We start from the raw sequence: 19,643 nt of genomic DNA, 5'->3' as shown, positions 1-19,643 counted from the left end.
CGCTTCACACTACATTCAGTCATTCACCCATTCACACACTGGTGATGGCGAGCTACATTGTAGCCACAGCTGCCCTGGGGCGCACTGACAGAGACGAGGCTGCCGGACACTGGCGCTACCGGGCCCTCTGACCACCACCAGTAGGCAACGGGTGAAGTGTCCTGCCCAAGGACACAACCAAGACACGACCAAGACTGTCCGAGCCAGGGCTCGAACCGGCAACCTTCTGATTACAAGACAAACTGCCAACTCTCTATTGACGCAGGATTTTTTGGAGTTGGTTACCAAAGCGCTTTGATGTGCATTTATTAGAAAGCTATAGAAGAGCTGTGTAGCATTATAGCCTGATTGCTACAGTGGTTGGAAACATTTAACTCCAAAATCACGCCTGTGAAACAAAGACAAAACATTTGATAGCAATCAGAAGTATGCAAAAACAATGCTATCATTAGGGATTATCAGCAGAGACACTGCACTGTCGCCTGCAGCAAAATGAACTGCATGTTGTTTTCCATAATTCACCTCCAGTGAAGTCATGCACTCCCTGTGCAAAGCTCTCCTCTTTGTAGTTGAATCCAACTACAGCACCCAGTTTCTCAGCTAGCTTCAGTTTTTCTGGGCTCCCCGCAGTGACAACGGGCACACCCCGAAACAGACGAACTAGCTGAACAGCCGCTGTTCCGACTCCGCTGCCTCCAGCGTGAACCAGCACCACCTCACCCTCCTTCATCTGAGCTGGAGCAGAGAAGACAGATGGCAAGTATATAGTGTGCACCAAATCTGACTTTGGCCTCTTGTTAATTAAAGAAAGTCAAATAGAAATAAATGTGACTCATTGAATAACTCATTTGTCTAATCTTTATCCATAAAATATATAAAAATGAAGAAAAACAAAGAGAGACAGAAATGTTTGTTATACCAACAAAATCCAGCAATTGGAAAGCAGTGAGCCAGGCCTCTGGGATTGCAGCAGCCTGACACATTGTGAGATTAGAGGGAACGGGCATGAGAAGCTCCTCGGGCACAGAAACATATTCTGCATATCCTCCTCCACACAGCAAAGCCATGACCCGGTCATCTGGTTTCCATTGCTTTTTCACCCCTGGACCCAAGGTGTGGATAGTACCAGCTACCTCCAGGCCTATGATGTCACTCTCGCCGGCAGGAGGAGGGTACAGCCCTCGTCTCTGTGGAAAACACAAGATAACTATTCTTAGGCCAATTTTATGCAAATTTAGATATAATTCAGAATACAGTGAGTCACAGAAGACTGAAAGCAGGCTATGAGATTTACAGGAGATAATAGCACTGTGTTATGCTCTTTTGGCTATAATATACTCTACCTGTAACAGGTCTGCTCTGTTGAGGGCAGCTGCATGAACTTTAATCAGGACTTCTCCTGCTTTGGGATTAGGTCTGGGAACAGACTGCAGCAGCAAATTCTCCGGTCCTCCGGGTACATCAACACACACTGCACGCATCATCTTGGCAACACTAACGTAATGCTTGGACCACACCTTGAACACAAAAGTAGAGTAGGCCTACATTTTTCTTTCTGACCTGCAAGTGGTGCAACAAATGCAACAAGAAAAACTGCAGCAGGTAAAACTGAAGCAACTTTATGTAGGCTTTAATTTAGTGTTTAAACACTCACTGTGTGGCACGTATTTCTGAGTAAAAATCTTCCAGGTTGCAGGATGTGATGCATTAGATAACCTCTGCAGGGGCAACAGCTATTTGAGTGGAAAACAAAAGAGGAAATTATGATGTTAAAGCACCAGTTGTTACAGAAAAGATAATAATAATAATAACAACAACAACAACAACAATAAGCCGCATTTTATAAAATAAGTGTTATTTGTTGATATCTGCATTTTCATAGATTTGTTTAGGTGCTCCATATTTAAAACGGCAACATGCTTCAGCTCGGTTTTCAGCTCCTCTGTCTGGTGTAAAACCTTAAGAGTAAACTAATGCTGTGGTCTATACTAAATAAAGCCTCCAACCTAGTTTATTTGCATATAATATCTTTTGTGGATTAGTTATCTCAGTGATCTTCTCCACCCAGTGTGTCTAAACGTATTAAAAAATGCTTCAGTGTTTTGTGGTTTAGGGATATCTGGGTTAAACCAGGCTAAGGATTCTGAATGAGGCTGTTGCCGTTACATGTTTTAAATAATATCCAAGCATAAACCTTTGTGAGATCAAAATTAACTGTTCACATTTGGTAACAGTCAACTCATCTCTTTGCAGTTATTAATGCCAAAGTCAGCATCTGAAGTTGCAGAAACAGTTTGACTCTCCTGTTAACACAGTTTTACATCTCTAAGCAATTACATGGGGAAAAAACTGTTTAAACCAGAAATGCTGAATACAGGCCAGAACTCAAGGGGGATGAAGACATATCAAAACTATTTAGCAGAACAAAGAGAAAAAAACATGGAGAAGAGACCGCGAGAAAGCCCTTACTGTAAACGTATGAGTTTTTTTGCTTTTACATTATACTGTAATGCCCTTTACCGTAATGCGCATGCGCATCATTCTCACACGCTTCAGATTGCAGTATTTTGCGTTATGTCCGCGGAATCATTCTGTTTCATTAAATAATGTAAATCGACAAACCTGATTGATTATGTTGTTTGACCTGTGCGACTAAAACCAGCGAAGCAGCAGTGAAGGTAAGCAGCTAAAAACGAGCGAATAGCTCCTCTGCAAATGTAAATGAAGCCAAATCACTGCAGAGAATAAACTTACCAAGCAGCGATGTCAACAGCTGATCAACTTTGGAGTAACTGTGTGACATTTTGGGAAGTTTTGTTGTGCCATCTTCAAGCCTGGTTTTCAGTTTTGGCGCGGGAGGGCCAAACTCCAGAGGGGCTGGCTTTGCTTGTTAAAGGTATACCGCAAGAATTTACACCATTTTTTAAAAATGTGACCAGGACACTTCGTACTATTTTCATTTATAATAACTTAATATATGCAATTAATATTTTATGGTTAACAGACACAAATAAAAGCAAACTGAGAAATGTAACAAAATAGAGTGATTTTTTGTAATGTTGGATCTTTTTTCAACTTTTTCGTTTTCTGCCTGCTGTAGCACAGCGATTTTCTTGTAAGCATAGTTTGTCTTAAGTTCATGTTAATGTGGATTAAGGGCTACAAATGTTATTTTCAATTATAAATGTGAATACTAAAAAGCAGTTTTTCTTCGTTGATTGAAAACACCCACAAGAAGATGACAAATCCCAAGGTTATACAAATCATCAGATCAAACAATCAAAGGAAAAAAAAACCCTAAAGATTCAGAGTTTACTGTCAAATAAGATGCTAAAAAACTTAAAGTAATGATAAAAAAATGTTTTTGCTTAAAACGACTGAAGGAGTTATTATCAAATTATTATCAAAATATTAGAAAAAGCTAATCAATAAACATAGGAAGCTAGTGGAGATCATGACCAATATATATTTATTTTATGGCTCAACCCAGAGTACTCCTAGTGCCGGTCCCAAGCCCAGTTAAATAGTGATAGTTTCACCGGGAAGCGTATTCAGCATCTTTGCCAAATGAAAAACTGGCAGGAGGGTTAGTGGATACATCAGGCCTAAGATAACATTGAGCTGCCAGGCAGGAGGGTCAGAGGAAGACCAGATAAGATTCACAGATATAGTGAATGAGGAGATGAGAAAGATGGTTGGAGAAGGATGACACGTTTGCAGATGATCCAATGGCTAAAGTAACAACTGAAGACTTGTGTCAAAGCAAATCTTTCTCAGTCAGAATAGCGACGATTCATAAGCTCAGTGTTTCTAAAAGCACCACATCTTTAATTACCAATATTTATATAAAAGCAACAGTTTAGGATATTCTAATACCAGTCTCTGATTGTATTTATTAACAGTAAAACAAATGGTAACTCATAATGTAACTGTCTCCCAAAATGTACATTTACAATTCATTTTTTATCATAACCCCAAATAGTGAATTATATGAAGCAGCAGGGAGAAAACTGCACAAAATCAAAGTATTTTTCACAGTCATTATGTAGCAGTTGTGTAACGTGAAAGAAGACCTGCTACTGTGCGGAAATTGAATCTCTAAGGAATGTGCGGATGAACAATTACTGCACACTTGCAATTCACCAACAAAGCCTCCAATAGACATGCTTTACAATAGGCTATTATATTACAGATGGTGAGACTGCCATGGGACCAAACACACCTGTATGACTGCGCTCAGAATAGTGCACAAAAATCAGGTAATAAAACTGATATTTTTGGTTTTAATCTAAAAAAAACAAAACAAAAAAGCTCAGAAAATGCTTTCCTCCCCTTAGTTCTTGGATATAATGGATCACATCTACAGAAGACCTGAACTTCAAAGAGTGTTAAGAGTGCTAAACCAAAAGGAGGACCGAGATCTGCAACGTAAGCTAAACACGTTGGATAAACAGCACCGATACGCCCAGAAAATGCTTCAACAGCGAAGGGACAAACTGCTAAATGAAGCAAGACGGGTGGTGATGGTACAAGTCTGTGAACCAAAAGCTACAGTCAGCATCGCTATAACAGAAATCGCCGAGTATGAAAGAAATGGAGACGCAAACTTCTCCAGGGCGATATACACATCTGCTGGACGATTGCGTTCTAGCAAATCCATCTGTGAAGGATCTAAACTCGTGGAACGAGGTCGGTCTATATCGGCACCACCACCATCCACTAAACCCACAAGTTCTGTGAGACACAAAGGGAAAGTCCAGAGCAACCTGTCACTTATGCAGATGAAAAAGATTGCAACTATTGACTCAATATCAGAAAAAGAGCTGGCCAGGCAACAGCAGAAAGCCCAAGAGGAAATGGAAAGGCTGAGACTGCTTCAGAGAGAGATGTTACACAAGAAGGTGATGGAATTTATAGAGAAGCTGAAAGATAAAAAAGACATGGAGGTTGTTACGAAACTTTCGTAGAGGAATTCGAAAGTTGGGAAACTTTTACTTTTTCACAACTCAATATCTTAAAAAAGTATTTTTTATTAGTTGTTTGATGTGCAACAAACTCCATGACTGTGCTGAAACTGAATCTCTAAAGAATGTGCTGCTGAAAAATTACTGCACACTTACTGACAACCGCTTGCACTAGACACACTTTACAATGGGCTATTGTATTACATGTGCTGAGACAGCCATGGCAACAAGCATACCTGTATGACTGTGCTCAACGCAACAGTGTGCAAAAAAATAAATAAATTAAATAAAATAGATTTTTTTCATTTCTTTATTAGAAAGAGGGACAATACATATTATTGAACATTTTAACAAATGTAAATAAGCCAGATTATAGCCTAATTTCCATCTGTAGACCCTCTGGCAGGTTGATGTTACACACAAGTTAATAGCAACATACAGAGACACTATTTACAGACCATGTACTGTATATAGAGACAAAGACAAAAAACAGTGATCACATCACGAATATGACTTTTATTGCCTGAATTTTAAGCCTTTTTGCTTGAACATTTGGAAACTTCACTTTCTTACAATTTAATACCTTTAAAACAAAAATGAAAAATTAGTAAGTACGTTACTCTTTTAGCAAAATGCAACAGCAAAACTCATTTAATACATATTAGTGAATAAATTAAACAATGCTTCCCATTTTCTTCATGGTTATTAAAGCTTTGTGCACAGGAGTCTCCATAAGTAAGCTGCAGTTTTTCTCCCACTGTGGAGAATCGGGAAGCTGTTTGTCTGCAACAAACAAAAGGAAATCAACATTAAACAACATTACCATATTTAAGTTTTATGAAGTTCTTTAACAACAACATCACATGTTTGTAAACAGACTTTCTAGACCTAATAAACGGACAAAAGTATCAGGCTACATTACAGCAAAAGTCCGCTCAGCCACTGAAGCAGTCCTGTCACTTCATGTACCCTTTGTGGCTGACCTCTTGTGGCTCCTGAACACTTCCACTTCTGCAGTAATACTACTTGCAGTTGATTGTTGAATATCTAGGATTTCACAACCTTACTTTTTGCAATTCAGTGACCGCTTTACAATGACCATTACTTCCACAAATGTTCGTAAAACCATGTTGCATCATGCGCCTGTGTGAACGGGACTGAGTTTGTGTTTAAAACAAAAATGAACGTGAAATCCTACCTTCACTTTCAAGATGGACTCGTGTGGGGAGACATCTGGTGTGGTCCGTGTAGTCCAGTGTGCAGAGCACAGCCGTCTTTTCTCTCGGCACAGTGAATAACAGCACCAGTAGTGAACATAAAACATTACTCTCCATCACCTCAACCGACTTATGTTTCTCCTATAAATAAAAAGCAAAACAGGGTCAATTTGATATTGTTTTAAAACAAATAGTACTTTAGTCCATAAATAGTTTGTGCATAACATTAATAGGTTCGTGACTTTCAAAATCTGTGAATGGAACAAAACTTCACGATTTCTGTTGCTCATCAACACAACTACAGGTTTCATAAACAGAACTGTGCAATTGTTTAGGGCACTTTGTATTGATTACACTATAACTAAGAATATAACAAAGTGTCAATTATTCTGTAGTAGAACAAGCCCAAACGTCCAGCCAGAGATATGTGTAAAAAAAAAAAAAATCTTCAGCCACCTAAACATGGAGTCAGGCAACAGATGGCTTTGCCCTCCCAGAACGCTGACATGATGGAGTCAACATTAATTGGGCGATGCCACAGCTACTGAGGGATATGGTGAAATATAATTTTAAAAAGTGAAATCTGGCACCTTAACAAGCTTCAGCTGCTGCTTGCGACCAGCAAAGGCGTTGAGATGCTGACTGAGCGTGTCCAGAAACACCCTCAGGTCTGTCTGCATGTTGTTCTGCTCAGCAAGGTTGTTTAAGGGAATAAAGGGAGGGATGTTGTGGCGATTAATCTTTACAGTTGGCTTCAGATCAATCTCCAGGTTAAAGGTGTCTAAGAAGACGTCCTCATAGGCCGTTGCGATAGATACGCACGCTCCTTTACCTTTGCGAGTCTTTATGATGTCATACCCTCCTGATGATATCAGCAAATAAAACAGAGCAGGAAAAAAGAGAGGATTACAACAGGCCAATAGAGATCTGAAGTCACACTAGAAAAAGTTAGTGAAAACATCTCCATGTGACACTGAACCAGAGGAAATAATACTGCAGCTAGGCTGATACCAATGAGGTGATGAGCATGTAGAAGATCTTTCAGCTGAGTGTGTCTGGCCATGAGCCGCAAAAGTTTTGAGTTCTCCGACTCTTCCTCCATGTTCTCCTCTTCTTCATCTGCACACTGTTTCTCCATAGCCAACCTCAGTTTCTGGAGGTCCTGTAACAGGAAAGTGTAACCAGCATGTGAAAGTGATGTAACGTTTCAGACCCAGTTCAAATGTGAGCATCATATGAATATGAAAGCAGCTGGTTTATCACTGCTTTCTCACACCTAAATAAACAATCAGGATCTGAATCCCATTCAAAAATACTATTTTATGCCTGTCAAACTGTGGTTCATCTCTCGAGTTGTGTACCTTCTTTAAGCTTGAATGATTTATAGATCAGTGTTAAATGGCTTAACAAAGAAATACAATATGCTTCTGAAAATGGTCAGGTATGGATGAGTACTCTACTGCAGTATATAAGTAAAACACTAACATAAACTACTATATTTTGATAAAGATTACAATGTAATCCTACTATAAACTGTATATTTTATGAATATAAATACGGCTTATAATTTTATAAGTTTATCACGTGTTTTGCGTAAATATTTGTCCGCTAAGTTAGCTTCTGCCACCATGAGTCCCCAAACCTGGTGTGTCTGTATCTGTGCCTTCAGCTGCTCTCTCTGGGTCTTCAGTGCTTCAACTTTAGCCTTCAGCTCCATCACACGACTCTGCTGCTGAAGCCGACTTTTACGACTCCTGGCTTGAACTTCCAGCAGACTCAGGTGACTCAAAACACCTTCGGATAAAGCACACATTTACTAACTTCTAAAGGACACAAACGAATGTTTTACTGTTGTATTGTTGGGCTAATAAACATTAGCTCATAGCATTAGCAGGCTAACGAACTTTGCATCACAACAATGTTCTTTATAAGCTAGCTTGCGGTGTCGCTAAACTAGTTAAAAGCTCTCGCTCCGAGGTACCTTTCGCAGGTGCTCTCTCCATGTTTCCCGAGTCTTTTTCTTTATTTTTCTGTACGTACTTGATCCGATGTAAACATCCACTCGTCTTGCAAGTTTTCGATTTTGGCGGCTGTTGCGTCACCACACCGCCCACTTCTCCAACCCCGGAAGAAAATTAAAAACAGTTTGCGATCACATGGAGCAATGGAGCGACAGATTAGCATGGTAAGTGTGTTCAAGTCCTTTTTTCAACATAGCATAAGTTTAAACACACAAGACTCACGTTTATTAGAAAATACAACCCTTGATTTTTAATAAAGTCGTGATTTAATTCATGGAAATACCTTCCTCATCAAGTTTTAACTAACGCAGTGCTCTTGAACGTCTCAGTGAAAGGCATGGTGACGGTTACACTCACCCGGATACCCGCAGTGCTGCCCTGTAAAGGTAACCCTGCTCAATGCTGTTTTACCTGTTCGTGCCTCTGCCAGCACACTGTTTCCTCTCACACATCATGCTGTCTTGATTAGGGCCATTTCCTTCATACCCAGTCAAGTTATGCAGGTAACGTTACAGACGGTCACGGGACAGTTATTTATAACTAAAATATCAAAGCTACAGCAACCGTGTCTCCAAGTCAAGTAAAAGTCACTTTTAAAATCCTGCATCATGCTTTGCCATAGTACAGCGAGGCTTTTGTGACCTTGTTGTATTTTGTGCGCCTCCTTTGTGGGGTTTGAGGCAAAATGATCACTTAATTGATCAGCAGAGATTTTTACAGTATATTAATACCTAATCTGGCTCCTGGCCAGATGAAAGGATTTCAACCTTCAGTCTGTTTTAATGTGGGAGGAAATCAAAACAAGATACATGAGGATGCCACCCTGGGCTCTTGGGTGACACCTATTTGTGATGCTAAAAACTCCCAAATGTTTTGAAAACAATCTTCTTATTTAACCGTCCTAGGTAATTTTGCTTGATTTAGTTAAGCAGTCAATTTAAAAATACTGCAACCCGTGTGAATTTATTGTACATTCCACTGAAATATTTTTACTGTCTGTATATTTCCAAATAAGAAAACGTGTTTTAAAATGACCTTTTAACCCCTCTTCGCCACAGCTGGAAGCGCTTGTTTAAACGTTTGATGTCATTGATCTTGAAAACTCAGAGTGATTGGTTCCTGCTGTAGCTCAGGAGCAAGGAACCTCCCCCTTTCCAAAACAGCTGACATTATTTTTGGATCAGCACAAGCAGGGAAAAGTTGACATAGTGAGAGGTTACGTGACTTAAGTTTGTCTGCTTTACATTGCACAGATTGGTGATATTCTCATGTAGCAGCCGTGCTTTGATGCAAGCAGTACAGTTTAGTGGCAGCAGACTCAGTGCAGAATCTGTTTGTCTGAGCAGGAGCACAAATGGCTAAGAAAAGCACAAGGAAATCAGCTGTGTGCAGAAGTGTTTCTTCTCCCACTTTTGCAAAGTTGTTGTTGTTGTTGTTGTTTTTTTTTATCAGCAATAAGGGCTGAATAGAATAATATTACATAATATAAATAATAACTCTGGATATCTGAGCAGATCTCTTCACATGCAAATGATAAATAGACTGGTTCTTAAATAGCGCTTTTCAAATTTACCTGAGCACTCAGAGTGCTTTATAAAACACTCACAGATTCACACCCTTTCATACAAGCACTTTTTAATGCTTAAGTGCTTTCTGTCTGACGTTTATACTTCAATGGATGCATCAGAGAACAACTTGAGGTTAGTATCTTGCCCAGGAATCAAAGCATCAACCTTCCAATTCATAGATGACCTCCTCTACCTCCTGAGCTGCAGCCAGCCCACATGCATATTTATTCAGCTTTTTTTTTGTTTCCTTCAAGGTTGTTGGACTGTTATGACTGATGGGTGTGAACAAGGACGTTTCCTATTTTTCTGACTGTGTGTGTGAAGAAGCACACAATCTTCTCAAACCGCAGCCAGGAGACAATCAAGATGGACCCGTCCGACCAGAAGATCTTCACGGTTATAGACTATGTGATATTTGCCGTCTTACTCGCTGCCTCTATGGGCATCGGGCTGTACTACGCTCTGTCTGGTGGGCGTCAGCGTACGACTCAAGAGTTCCTAATGGCAGACAGAAGCATGGGCTGCCTTCCTGTTTCCCTCTCGCTCATTGCCTCGTTCCAGTCGGCCGTCGCTATCATAGGCGTACCAGCAGAGATCTACACGCACGGCACTCAGTACTGGTTCATCGGCTGCGCCTACATCCTGGGCCTCCTCATTCCAGCTCACATTTTCATTCCAGTGTTTTACAGACTGCGCGTCTCAAGCGCTTACCAGGTTTGCTGAAGCGTTTTCATTTTTCACCAGTACTCAGTTAAAGCGAGCTTATCTTTAGATTTCTTATGCTGCTTTGTTTCACAGTATCTTGAGCTGCGCTTCAGCAAAGCAGTACGCATATGTGGAACTTTGACCTTCATCTTTCAAATGGTGAGTGCAGCACAAAGTGCGATAACACAGGATGTGCTGATGCAAGGTTTTTTCCCGATATTTGATATTCAAATACCACAGGTACAAATATAACATCACTGCTGTCTTTCTCACATGAGTAAAATATAAATAACCTCCCTTGTGTAACCCATTAAGATTTTTTTTTTAATGTAACATAACATTTTATAATAATAGTATTCTGTAGGGGTGGTGCCAAAAAATAAGTTTAGGCTTAAAGGTATTTTTATTTATTTACAACTAGTAAGAAACAAGACAGAATAAGTGTAAATGAGAGGGTTAGAGGTGTAACAGTGGTAGTGAAGGTGGATAAGTTTAGTGGAGGTGGAGATGGTAGCGTTGAAGATGTTGAGATTTTCACTGAGAGGGGCCAAAATTGGCAAGATTGGAAATGACTACATCAGAGGGACAGGTTAGATTGAGCAGTTTGGAGACAAAGTTAAGATAAGGCTGAGATGGTTTGGACGTGTGCAGAGAAGAGAAGATACTGGACAAAAGATGTTGAAGGTGGAGCTGCCAGGCAGGAAGAAAAGGAGGATGACTACAGGAAAGATTATGGATGTACTGAAGGAGGACATACAGAGGAGGATGTTAGAGATAGTGTGAGATGGAGGCAGATGAGCCACTGTGGCGACCTTTAAAGGGAGCAGGCAGAAGAAGAAGGAGAAGAGGAAGACTGATACCCAGTAGCTATGTCATGTTGTACCAGCTCTAGTTTTAGTTTAAGCAGATATAATAAAGCAGTGTAAATATTCTCTTTTTTACTCTCAGCTATAAGGAAAATAAACTTCATGTCACTTTGCACATTTAGTGGACAGCTTTAGTGCATTCAATAATATAACGGCCTTAAAGTTCTAAGGTTTTTCTATGAGGCTGACATTTTCTTTTTACCCAACTGCAGGTTATCTATATGGGAGTTTGTGTGTATACTCCTGCCTTTGCACTAAATGCAGGTAAGAAGAGGTCATTTATCTTTTTTTTAACTTACTCATTGAATTTAACGAAATAATTCTTGTAGTTCAGTGGGTTGCTCTCTGTTTTTGCAGTCACTGGGTTTGAACTATGGGGAACAGTGCTGGCCACTGGACTAGTGTGCACGTTGTACACAACACTGGTGAGTTACATCACAGGCTCAGTTCGCACATCCTTCTACAAGGGCTTTGAATAAATTAAGATTTCATTGAGCTTAACCTGATAGGAATGACTTGATCTTCTGTCAACACTGACTTTGCTTTCCTAAAAAATAACTTGCAAGATCTGACAAAAAAAACCTGCAAAAAAATACCCATAAATATTTTTTAGTAGGGTTTTTATTTTTGAGTAGCGAACGACTACTTCTTAATTCACATATGTAGCCTTTTAATGCTTTCCGTTCCTTTTCGTCTCAGGGTGGTTTGAAGGCCGTCATCTGGACAGACGTCTTTCAGACTGTTGTGATGTTTGCAGGGCAGCTGGCTGTCATTGTGGTGGGAGTGCAGAAGACTGGAGGAGTGGCTGATGTTTGGAGGAAAGTCTGGGAGGGAAACCGCATCTCTGGTCTCGAGTGCGTTTGAAGTTTGTTTAACGGAAACGGCTCTTTATAGAGTTTTCATATGAATATGTAAAATATGCAGGCAAGGGGCATGATATTTGATACTGAAAGCTTTCTGGGGTGTACAACACTTCCCATGTGAGCACACAATAGTTGCATGCAGATAAAGATGGGGGGGGGAATAATCCAGATGATAGTCAAATACATCGCATACTCCAATAAAGCTGTTGTAATTTTTCGCACCGGCAATCACACGAAACTTCCTTCTTTCTAACAGTCTTTCGAACAGCTGCAGAATTAAAGCACTTTGAAATCTAATGCTTCTTTTTGTTGTAGCGCGTACATTTAAAAACGACAGTGCGGTTTTGTCTGGTGAGAAATTGGGTTTGCATTTGGTTATTAAAATTTATCTGCATTCTAAACAATGACTGGCAGACGGAAACCAATATCACCTGGCTCCAACGGGAGCTGTAAAAATGTGTCTGTTGGCACCTGAGGCTATTTCAGCAAAGTAGCGGTTGGATTTACATGGATGTGGAAAATCTGAAAAAATGTTTGCAGACAGTCTTACAAACGAAAAACAATCCTTTACCTATCCTACAAGTTAAATGCAGGTTATAGTACTGCACGTGGCATTAAAACCTCCACTTATTTAGTAGAGGGAGGGGAAAAAATAAATCAAATCTAGCTTGAATGTGTTTCTCTTCAATATTTAGTACTTGCAAATCTTTGTTTCTGCAGTTTTAAGAAAGGTTTTGTCAGCTAATGATTTTTTATTAAATTAACCCAGGACTGTATTCTTCAAATAGTATATTTGGAATCATTACCTGCTGTTGCAAGTTTACTCTACACTGGAAGCTTGTTGAAAAGAGCTCCGGTCCATGCATTTGATTTCATAAGATATAGTCTTTAAACTGCATCTCTCTCTCTCTCTCTCGCCTGTGATACAGTCTAAACCCAGATCCGACAGAGAGACACACCTTCTGGACTCTTGGGGTCGGTGGGGTCTTCCTCATGCTGTCCCTGTATGGTGTGAACCAAGCTCAGGTCCAAAGATACCTCAGCTCACGCACAGAGAAAGAGGCTGTCAGGTAAGCAGTGGCTTTTATATTAAAGCAAAGATTCTTGTGAATTCATACTGATAATATGTTCTACAGTTATTCATAACACAACAAAAATGGAAGGAGACAGTAGATGAGCCTCTAAATATTTTATTTCAAGCTGGCTTGTATGTATTCATGTGCTTTATTAAATCCTGTGGCTGTTAGATTAGCTGTATGTGTTAGCCACTCTGCCCTGCAAGTTTAAAGGAGGGTGTTCAAAAAAAAAAATGAAAAAAGATCTGCAAAAAGAATGAGTGAAATAAAAAGAAAATGACAAGAAGCTGACTTCAAAGTTAGCACCTTATTATGTTCCCAACCTCCCGCAGGTCTTGCTACATGGTTTTTCCCTCCCTGCAGCTGGCTCTGGCTCTGAGTTGTGTGATGGGGCTGGTCATGTTTGCACGTTACTGTGGAGAGGACCACTCTGACAAGCTGGCCAGTTCTTCACGGGATGCAGTGAGTTGCACTGTGCTATGTAATGTTTTTAGTGTTCCCATCCATCCATCCATCCATCCATCCATCCATCCATGCACGAATGATGAATATTGCATAACTGTCATACTCTTTTCTGGAGTGAACAAAATCTGAAGTGAAATATGAAGGATGATCAAAAATATTCATGCCAAATTAAATAAAGTACCCCTGAGGGCGCATAAAACACAGCAGCATTGGTATTTGCATATTTTATAGTGGTACCTTTCATTACATTCGACTCATCTGTCTCTTTAGTGTGTTTTGGACGTCAGAGATGATACAATATGTGTTTTGTTCCTGGCAAATTATAAATTTATGCAAATCGAACTGAACGTACCAGGAAGATATGTTTATAGTTTGTTTTCCACAGATGGTGATATATTTTGTGATGGATATGCTGCACGGTCTGCCTGGGCTACCTGGACTCTTCATTGCTTGTTTATTCAGTGCAGCCCTCAGGTACGGGACTTTCCACAGTTTCTGCAGAGATGGGATACTTTTTACTACCAATCCTCTTTCCACAGTATTTCATCACTCAGCATTACGCTTGTCATGATACCTGCATTATCTACTTATCGTCATGTATGGACACAATTTCAATAATTGTCCATGACCCCAACATTGCATGATGTTTACATGCATCCTTGTTAAAAAAGGAAACATTTTAACTTACATTTCCAAATGAAAAGCAGGTTTTTCACTCTCATTAAAACTGAAGAGACAAAAAATTGCTTCGTTTTTTTTACTGCAATTTGTCGCTGTGCTGATCTTTGTGATGCAGTTTCACTGTCAGTGGGGCACAGGTACTGCTCCTACACACACAGAGTGAACCTGGGGGGGTGTACTACAAACCAAGATTAATGGATTAGTGTGCTATGTTAAGTCTAAAGTCATAAATCCCAGTGTAAATAACCTGCTGCATTTGTAGGCTATTCATCACGAAGAATACTATAAAGGTGGCTCTCTTTTCAGGTTAGATCACCATAGCAACTTCTGTTGAACAGCTAACCTGGTCTGGAACAGGTTATGTTCACAGTTGGAAGTGACTCATTTTCACTATTTCTATTATTTACAGCAGTGGTCCCCAACCCCGGGGCCTCGGACCGGTACCGGTCCGTGAGTCGTTTGGTACCGGGCCGCGAGAGTTGAGGCTCAGGTGTGAAATGTATGGTTTTTATCAGTTTTCAGCGTTATTTTGTTATCGTTTTTATCGTTAACTCGATTTTCCTGGGTCTTTTCACGTGTGTTATGAATAAGTCTTCTTTTTTTCGGTACCGGCACTAGTTTTATTTTGTTGTATTTATCCGCGACACATTATTGCCGGTCCGTGAAAATACTGTTGGGCATAAACCGGTCCGTGGCGCTTAGTAATGCCACCAGTTTAAGCCCAGCTATAAAGTTACAGCGGCACAAACTGTTGCTTTAATTTTACAGCTGCTAGTCTCATTGCCACTAGAATTTACATTTATTAAGTTGGTGATACAGAAAATATGTAAGTGTTTGTGTTACATTTATCGGTCATTTTATTAGTGACTTTTACTTTGATCTTGTGACAAACTCTCCTGGTGTCCATTATACTGTGACTCAGAACTGCATAACTTTTATTTTTTAAATGAATCAACATTAAACTTTCAGAGCTCTAAGTTGCAGATGTCACATATTTGTGTGTACAAAAAAATAATAATGATAGCCACTGTTGTGTTACGTGTTATCTCTGATAGGAATTGTAGGCTTTGTCAAGCGAGTAAACATAAAGAGAACCTGACTGTTTATGTTGAGCTTGCTTTATAGCTCTGTTGTGGAGTTGAAACACTGTTCGATTCTCTCAAACTCTTTATCTCTTGAAGATAATTAATAAGAGCATTTCCTCAAATTTGTTACCAAAGTTCATCTGTACTCAAAGATAAGACTTGGTACAGGCCTATAGTACAAGGTGGTAACTGTGGTTGTTTATCTTTTTCATCAACTCTTATTGCTGTAATGATTTGGTAACTATAATTAAAGAGTTCAAGAGGTGAAACATGCTTTAAATGTGCATTTTAAAGTTACACGTCCTTGTTTGCTTTTCTTGTTTAGCACCATATCGTCGGCCTTTAACTCTTTAGCTACTGTAACAATGGAAGACCTCATCAAACCGCAATATCCTGCCATGACGGAGGCGAGAGCGACCCTGCTGTCCAAAGTTTTAGGTCTGCTCTCTGAAGCTTTAAGTGTTGCAATTTGTGAATTAAAGCAGTGAATTGAAAATGATGCTTTGACCCTAAAGTTTATACTTGTGTCTCCTTAATAAGCTATGTCCTATGGACTGCTCTGCCTGGCCATGGCGTATCTCACTCACCTCATGGGTGATTCGGTTTTACAGGTAAGCTCACACCGGTTATAACTTTATAATCACCATACTTCAATGTTTGGACTAAGTGTTTATCATATTTAACGTTAGGTTGCTTTGAAAATCTTCGGCATGGTTGGTGGTCCTATTCTTGGTCTGTTTTGTCTCGGGATGTTCTTCCCGTGGGCCAACTCCATCGTAAGTTGACTTCTAACGTAAATTCACAATAATGCTGTTTATTTATTTATTAACTTATTTCGGTAATTGTTTCCAGGGAGCTCTGGTAGGTCTGTGTGTAGGACTGGTTGTGGCTTTCTGGCTCGGCATTGGAAGCATCCTCACTCGTAGCACAAGACCACTACCACTTGAATGCAGCGCCAATGTGACTATTGCTATTCAGACAGCGTTCAACAATATCACTCTGAGGTATTGATCACTCCGGCTGCACACTGTGACCTCTCCTCATTGATCATCTCCTTAAGCATCTCTTTGTTCTTCAGCCAACCCTCTGGACTCAAGAGATTTTACTCCCTGTCCTACATGTGGTACAGTGGATTTAACTGCACTACAGTCATTTTAATAGGCCTGATTATCAGCTTTCTCACAGGTAGGTGAGCTCTTATGCATATCTTTATTGTCCATAACTTTTCTTTATAAAATGTTTATTAGAAATTCTAAATTGTGTTTCTCAGGCCCAACAAAGGAAGAAGATGTGATGCCAGGAACACTCTATCCCTTGTTAGGAAAACTTTTTTGTTTTCTACCTGAACACCTGAAGAAGAAGCTCTGCTGTGTGACTCCACTGGGACAAACGGTGAGTGAAAAGATCGATTTAATAGCAAAGAACCTTGCAACGTTTATATATAATGTATTTGCAGTAGAATAATAGTAAAGCATTATGTAAAGATGGTGTAACCCCCGGTGACACAGAGATGACGTTTTGAAATGTTTACTAGAATTTGGAAGAGCAGGGCTTTTTTCAAGAGCCTCTTTCAGGATCATGATTTGCAGGCGGCTAAAGTGGGATTGGGCAGGTGGGGAACAATACGATTAGGCGTAGTGGTGCAGCATGGGGAACAAAATTACTTAGAAATAAGTCAAAATAATTTGTTTTGTTCTTTCTGCCCTTTTTAGCCAACCGAATTCTGCATGATATTAGTAACTGTTACACAAGCTTTATAACTAATTTCCAACACCTAGACCTTTCCAATAAGAAAGGTACAATTCAGTGAATCTAATCAGCATCATCACTTTGAATATACATTCATGTCAGCCACCCTAGAGTAAACATTCCAGGACTGTAAACTTTAACACATTACTCCAAACTAACCAGTTTAGCCTGTCCTAAATTTCCTGATATTTTCATCCAGCCTTTGAATAAGACAGAATTAGTGTACTTCAGTTCATTGTGCAAGAAATTTTCACAAAAATGTAATTCAGCAACACATCATTTATATATACATATCTGACTCAAAAAATTCTAAAGTTAATTACAACATTACATATACACTTTAAAATTCCAAGCATGTAAATTTCACTTTCTAAGCAGTGCTTGCCTTTGAAAATAATCATCCTTCCTTTCTTGTCCTGTCTTTCTTGAATCTTTTTCCATCTCTGATAGTGCCACATACTAACATTTTATTCTAACCCTGTAAAATACAGAAAGTGTCATTTAAGCCCATATACAAACAGCACAGAAGCAGTTTGTTTGTAGTGTAGTGTGACCACAACTTCACATCTGCATCATGAACCCATTGCAGAGTTGAAAGCGAAAAAGGATGAGTTGAATGTGCTAGCAGGCCATGGATGTAATTATTTTCTTATTATTGAGCAAATATCTATATGCTGTCATTAGAAGCAATGCCAGGCTGCAGTACATGCAAAATTAACTCATTCAGTAGTAATATGTATGAACCTGCGGATTAGATTTATTTATTAACTGACTGCTAATTGCCAGGATTAACACTGCAAATTGCAGATTGTTCAGTCGTGCAGTCATTTAAAACTAATTTTTATTGAGCTGACCTGACAGGCTGATGAAGGCTATTGCAAAATTTAGGTGCTACAACCTGAAAAGCATGGTCTCCTTTGGATTTAAAGTAAGAATTGGAACAGTTAGACTAATCAGATAATCAGAGAGACTCTAATCAAGAATATTTCAGTCTTGTGTAAGGAATCCTCATATCAGTCAGGGCTATGTAAGAAACTCATAGTTCCTTTTAGACTAAAACTGAAAGAGGTGCATTCACCTATTTGGGAGGACTTAAAAGGATTCAGGACTGGGTGACTTCATTCATCTTTATTATAAGTAATTTATCCTAACTGATTCATCAGAGGTTGTATTCTTGCAGGAGTAAAAATCTGGTCTCAGAGACATTTTTTATTATGTTGGAGATGAGAGAGTGTTTGATATGGAGGCATTAGGAGGGATTATCCGTAAACATCTTCAGGCACCACTTAATATGATGCTGCTTCCCCTTCTTTTCCAAAATTAGACTAAATATTATGTATGCTTGCTTGCATTTTGTTCATATTTACTCTGCATCATTTAGAGTCAAAATTCAGAGGTTGGCAGCAGTCAGTCATTGTAACAGTTTATGGAAATGTGTAGCACAAAATTTGGTGGGGGGGCACTGGTCTATCTGGTTTTAAAATGTTTTCAATGTGTCAGATTCTGTCATGTCATGTAGCATACCCAATACAAATGTGTATGCTCTTCCTGATGCATCTTTCCCAGGGTCTTATCTGTTAATGTGGTTGCACCACCACTTCAATAAAGTCTGAAATATTTCAGGAGTTTGAAAATGTTTTAAAGTGCACTCTATGGCTCCTTGTAAAATCCTGTCCATCTCCACTGTTAATCCAGTTTTTTAATCTTTTAGCATCTGTAAAATGAATTCCTAGCAGTAGCAGTATGTGAAACATCCCTGGTTTGATCCCCCTTTGGGGCTGTGTCAGAAAGGATCTCTGGCATAAAATACCAAATCGAACATGTAAAGCTACCTTGTGTGGAGACCGCTTGTGAATAAGGGAGTGGCTGCCAGTAGCACTTAGCATAATGTCAGCATGCTAACTAACATGGTGTCTATAATCAAGATGATCACTGTTCATCATATTTGCTGCTTTTTCACAGGTATGAATATTTGATAAAATCAGTTTCCTTATGTACGTTTTTATCTTTTTAAATTAAAAAAATATATACATATAGCTTGCAGCACCACAGAGGCAACCTTCACAACACAAAGAAGGCAATGGACTGGCATTCCCACAAGAAGATAGATCATCACTGGAAGAGAGGGAAAGCTTTCTTCCCGAGACTTTGGTAGAGTATGAAACCGCAGTGTGACGTCGACGTCTGTCACAAGAGGCTCTATTCAGCTCACTCTAAAAATTTACATGTAGAAGTTGTGAATATCGTTCACATTAGACTGATGCCTGCAGCATTCAAAGCTACAAATTTTTCAACATTTAACATCAGTTTTTTTTTGTTTGTTTTTCTATTTATGTCAAAAGATTCAGCCGAACCTGTTAGTGTCTGAGTCAGTTATGTCTTA

At 39.4% G+C, this 19,643-nt stretch overlaps 4 protein-coding genes across 7 annotated transcripts in view; 2 read left to right on the top strand and 2 right to left on the bottom strand.

Annotated features, from left to right (window-relative positions):
- The window catches only part of tp53i3 (tumor protein p53 inducible protein 3), a 6,567-nt gene extending 3,691 nt beyond the window's left edge, over positions 1-2,876 (bottom strand). The window contains exons 1-5 of the mRNA XM_003442981.5: positions 2,755-2,876; positions 1,655-1,733; positions 1,344-1,517; positions 920-1,187; positions 523-735 (exon numbers count right to left, since the gene is read on the bottom strand). Coding sequence (XP_003443029.2) covers positions 523-735; positions 920-1,187; positions 1,344-1,517; positions 1,655-1,708 — 709 coding nt within the window. The 5' untranslated portion in view covers positions 1,709-1,733; positions 2,755-2,876. The remainder of the gene's footprint in view (positions 1-522; positions 736-919; positions 1,188-1,343; positions 1,518-1,654; positions 1,734-2,754) is intronic.
- On the top strand, positions 2,523-5,513 carry LOC102077102 (uncharacterized). Of its 2 annotated transcripts, none has more exons than XM_019348822.2 (3): positions 2,523-2,678; positions 4,193-4,259; positions 4,338-5,513. In XM_019348822.2, the coding sequence occupies exons 2-3, from the start codon at positions 4,227-4,229 to the stop codon at positions 4,965-4,967; spliced, it is 663 nt and encodes a 220-aa protein (XP_019204367.1). In that variant the 5' UTR covers positions 2,523-2,678; positions 4,193-4,226; the 3' UTR covers positions 4,968-5,513. The 2 variants fall into 2 exon arrangements, with proteins under 2 accessions (XP_019204367.1, XP_013125495.1); XM_013270041.3 differs by lacking the exon at positions 2,523-2,678 and adding an exon at positions 2,762-2,896.
- Positions 5,257-8,288, bottom strand: cenpo (centromere protein O). Its single transcript, XM_025900732.1, has 6 exons — positions 8,163-8,288; positions 7,824-7,975; positions 7,193-7,343; positions 6,772-7,043; positions 6,163-6,322; positions 5,257-5,747 (listed from the first exon to the last, which is right to left on the bottom strand). The coding sequence occupies exons 1-6, from the start codon at positions 8,182-8,184 to the stop codon at positions 5,638-5,640; spliced, it is 867 nt and encodes a 288-aa protein (XP_025756517.1). The 5' UTR covers positions 8,185-8,288; the 3' UTR covers positions 5,257-5,637.
- slc5a6b (solute carrier family 5 member 6) lies at positions 8,228-19,643 on the top strand. 3 transcript variants are annotated; one of them, XM_005477364.4, is made up of 17 exons: positions 8,228-8,366; positions 8,532-8,588; positions 10,025-10,484; positions 10,569-10,634; positions 11,554-11,605; positions 11,699-11,766; positions 12,041-12,195; positions 13,134-13,274; positions 13,613-13,742; positions 14,131-14,219; positions 15,837-15,949; positions 16,052-16,122; positions 16,201-16,287; positions 16,364-16,515; positions 16,590-16,696; positions 16,782-16,903; positions 19,298-19,643. In XM_005477364.4, the coding sequence occupies exons 3-17, from the start codon at positions 10,137-10,139 to the stop codon at positions 19,433-19,435; spliced, it is 1,839 nt and encodes a 612-aa protein (XP_005477421.1). In that variant the 5' UTR covers positions 8,228-8,366; positions 8,532-8,588; positions 10,025-10,136; the 3' UTR covers positions 19,436-19,643. The 3 variants fall into 3 exon arrangements, with proteins under 3 accessions (XP_005477421.1, XP_005477423.1, XP_013125566.1); XM_013270112.3 differs by having other exon boundaries at positions 8,293-8,366; positions 8,514-8,588; XM_005477366.4 differs by lacking the exon at positions 8,532-8,588 and having other exon boundaries at positions 8,272-8,366.

The sequence above is a fragment of the Oreochromis niloticus genome, linkage group LG19 (genome assembly GCF_001858045.2).
Source record: "Oreochromis niloticus isolate F11D_XX linkage group LG19, O_niloticus_UMD_NMBU, whole genome shotgun sequence".
Lineage (NCBI taxonomy): Eukaryota > Metazoa > Chordata > Actinopteri > Cichliformes > Cichlidae > Oreochromis > Oreochromis niloticus.
Note: the sequence above shows the minus strand (reverse complement) of the source record. Positions and strands in the feature narration are given on the sequence as shown.

What these genes read in the sequence shown, in the direction of transcription:
- LOC102077102 (XM_019348822.2), top strand. Translation starts at nt 4,227, where the DNA reads ATGACTGCGCTCAGAATAGTGCACAAAAATCAG. An exon ending in GAATAGTGCACAAAAATCAG is followed by an intron (nt 4,260 to 4,337) that starts GTAATAAAACTG and finishes TCCTCCCCTTAG; the next exon opens with TTCTTGGATATAATGGATCA.
- cenpo (XM_025900732.1), bottom strand. Translation starts at nt 8,184, where the DNA reads ATGGAGAGAGCACCTGCGAAAG. An exon ending in GGAGAGAGCACCTGCGAAAG is followed by an intron (nt 7,976 to 8,162) that starts GTACCTCGGAGC and finishes CTTTATCCGAAG; the next exon opens with GTGTTTTGAGTCACCTGAGT. An exon ending in AGTCCATCTTGAAAGTGAAG is followed by an intron (nt 5,748 to 6,162) that starts GTAGGATTTCAC and finishes TGTTTGTTGCAG; the next exon opens with ACAAACAGCTTCCCGATTCT.
- slc5a6b (XM_005477364.4), top strand. Translation starts at nt 10,137, where the DNA reads ATGGACCCGTCCGACCAGAAGATCTTCACGGTTATAGACTATGTGATA. An exon ending in TTATTCAGTGCAGCCCTCAG is followed by an intron (nt 14,220 to 15,836) that starts GTACGGGACTTT and finishes TTTCTTGTTTAG; the next exon opens with CACCATATCGTCGGCCTTTA. An exon ending in TGGGTGATTCGGTTTTACAG is followed by an intron (nt 16,123 to 16,200) that starts GTAAGCTCACAC and finishes ATTTAACGTTAG; the next exon opens with GTTGCTTTGAAAATCTTCGG.